This window comes from Nuphar pumila, chromosome 3 (genome assembly GCF_984573655.1).
Source record: "Nuphar pumila chromosome 3, dmNupPumi1.hap1.1, whole genome shotgun sequence".
Lineage (NCBI taxonomy): Eukaryota > Viridiplantae > Streptophyta > Magnoliopsida > Nymphaeales > Nymphaeaceae > Nuphar > Nuphar pumila.
The window spans coordinates 42,065,898-42,068,285 of record NC_143251.1 but is presented as its reverse complement, the minus strand read 5'-3'; the positions used below and the strand labels follow the sequence as shown (position 1 = coordinate 42,068,285).

The window sequence follows — 2,388 nt, the reverse complement described above, 5'->3', positions numbered from 1 at the left end:
CAATCAAAAATATTCATGATTTTATGTCAATATCTTCAAAAGGCTGACAATTATTGTGCTTTTATCGCAATATTAACCTTGCAACATTTCCCAAATTATTTATAGTTTATTATGCATTTATATATGCTTTATATATTCAACATATTTTTAGGCATGCCGGTATTTTTAACACAGTGATATCAGCATTTCATATAATAATATAAGTAACTAAGTACATCGTATATATAGGCATCTATCTTTGTACAATATAAAGCGTACAAGGTAAGCTACATATATGTACGTGTCTCTGCCAGAACGCCTCCTTTTTTACCTCTTTTTCCTTTTCTTTTCCGCCTCCGTATGATACCGTAGCATTTTTGCGACTCCGTGCAGCGAATCTTTCCCATCGTAACGTTCACCATCATCACCACTCAAGAGCATCCTTCCCGATCGTAACGGCAGACCGAAAAAGCAACCGATCGCTCCGCTTCAGTAGGGAGAAGAACAAACGTCAGGTCGCTCCACCGTCGTCGTCATCTCTTCTGATGCCTGCCACAGCCAGCTCCCCTCGGCCTCGCTCGCCCCCAATCTCGACGGCGACGACTCGTTGCAGTCGGCAAAATACCGTCCGGAGACGCCGGAAACCCTGGGGTGCGTCGCTACGTAGCACGTCGTGGCGGCCGCCTGAGACGGGAAATCTCGAGAAATTAGGGATAGAAAACTTATAGAAAGTTTTTATTCCGACGATCATCGCCGGAAACGAGAGAGAAAGAGAGATCCTCACCTGCGGGATCGTTTTCAAGAGCTTCGATGCTGAGAAGAAGGCCAGATCTGAACAGAAGGAGAAGAAGAACGTTGAGATTCTTCAGAAATCTACGTTACATCGTTAATCTCTTCTATTATTATCTAAAAACGAAGAAATTCAGCAAAAGAATCACCCGTAAGTAATCCTTCTCGTTCTCGCGTGAGGCGAGTCCGCACTATCCCCGGGTGCACCGAGTTCGCAGTCACGTTCGCGTTCATTCTCTGAAATTGCACAGAATTATGTCAGAAATCTCCCTCGCAAACAACGGATTCCGATCACGGAAAAGAAGCGGTTAGTTGCTCACTTTGAGCCTCTTAGATAGCTCTTTGGCGTGCAGAACGTTCGCCAGTTTCGAGAGCGCATAAGCCCGAGTAGGATCATACCTTTTATCAGAAGAAGGAAAAGTTAGCAAATCGGAGAAAACAGACGGAATCCGTCAACCGGAAATTTTTTCCGTCTACCTTTTTACCTCTTCTTTTGGCACGTCAATTCTTCATGCAGAATGCTGTCGCCGCCGTACCAGCCATGTATGCTAGAAGAAACGTTCACTATCCGTCCTTCTATCCCTGAAATCTCAGCAGTGTCGATCATCTTCCTCAGCAATAGCTTCGTCAACAGAAAATGCCCTAAAGTTCATCATCATCATCATCAATAAAATATGAAGAAATTATCATAAAAAATACGATTCTCATAAAAAACATATATTTTTCGAAAAACATTACTTCCTTACCGAGATGATTAGTAGCGAACGTCATCTCTATTCCGTCTTCCGACACCGCATGCCGGTGGCAAAATTTTCCGGCGTTATTTCTGTTTTTTTTTTTTGTTTTAAGTGAAAAAAAATTAACGTTAAAATGGAAACAGAAAAAGGAGTAAACAACGGCGATCGACAGAGGCCTGCGTACATGAGGATGTTCAGCGGCAAGCCGAGCCGTTCGAATTCGGCGACGAAGCTCCTCACGGAAGCCATGGAGCTGAGATCCAGAGCCATGACGATGATTTCCGCGCTCGGCATCTCCTCCCTGATCCGGCTCCTCGTCTCCTCCGCTGCTTTCACGTTCCGACCCGGGAGCACAAGCCGCGCCCCGAGCTTCGCTAGCACCCTAGCCGTCTCCGCGCCGATTCCCGACGTTGCTCCTGATCGAAAAAAAAAAACACCCATCACTCCGCCGAAAAATAAAAGGAGAGAGAAAGGAGCAACTCAGAAGCAGAGGCTTCCATCGGCTCGGCTCGGCTCGGCTAGGCTAGGCTCACCTGTGATGATCGCCGTCACGGAGCGGAGAGAGCACGCGCCGGCCTCAGTCACCTGCTCGGCTGTGGACTTGGAGCCGAAGCCGCTCGGCCCAGCAGCGCCGGTAAGGTATCTAACCACCTCCAGCATTTTCTTATCAGAGAGAGAGAGAGAGAGAGAGAGGCAGGGTCACCCTTCTGGGCACATTTAGAACCGGAGGAACTAAGGGAAGGAGGTGTGGGTCCCACGTCTAATTAACCCCCGCGCGCGTTACGAAAGAATCGGGGAGTCATCTGCCGATGGGACACAAACTCGGCGAGTCAGATTTAGTGTTTTACTTTTTTTTGTAAAGCGAGTGGGGGGGGGGGGGGCT

At 47.4% G+C, this 2,388-nt stretch overlaps 1 protein-coding gene across 1 annotated transcript; it reads right to left on the bottom strand.

Moving 5' to 3' along the window:
- Window positions 1-223: 223 nt before the first annotated feature.
- On the bottom strand, window positions 224-2,169 carry LOC149842711 (short-chain dehydrogenase TIC 32 B, chloroplastic-like). The gene is made up of 8 exons (XM_090001548.1): window positions 2,039-2,169; window positions 1,690-1,921; window positions 1,515-1,594; window positions 1,254-1,410; window positions 1,089-1,167; window positions 918-1,005; window positions 764-810; window positions 224-663 (listed from the first exon to the last, which is right to left on the bottom strand). The coding sequence occupies exons 1-8, from the start codon at window positions 2,163-2,165 to the stop codon at window positions 469-471; spliced, it is 1,005 nt and encodes a 334-aa protein (XP_089857674.1). The 5' UTR covers window positions 2,166-2,169; the 3' UTR covers window positions 224-468.
- Window positions 2,170-2,388: the final 219 nt, after the last annotated feature.

Excerpts from the sequence above, each read along its gene's own strand:
- LOC149842711 (XM_090001548.1), bottom strand. The coding sequence starts at position 2,165 with ATGCTGGAGGTGGTTAGATACCTTACCGGCGCTGCTGGGCCGAGCGGC. Across the intron at positions 1,411-1,514 it reads GTTCGCTACTAATCATCTCG|GGCATTTTCTGTTGACGAAG; the intron begins GTAAGGAAGTAA and ends GATGAACTTTAG. Across the intron at positions 1,168-1,253 it reads TTGACGTGCCAAAAGAAGAG|GTATGATCCTACTCGGGCTT; the intron begins GTAAAAAGGTAG and ends TTCTGATAAAAG.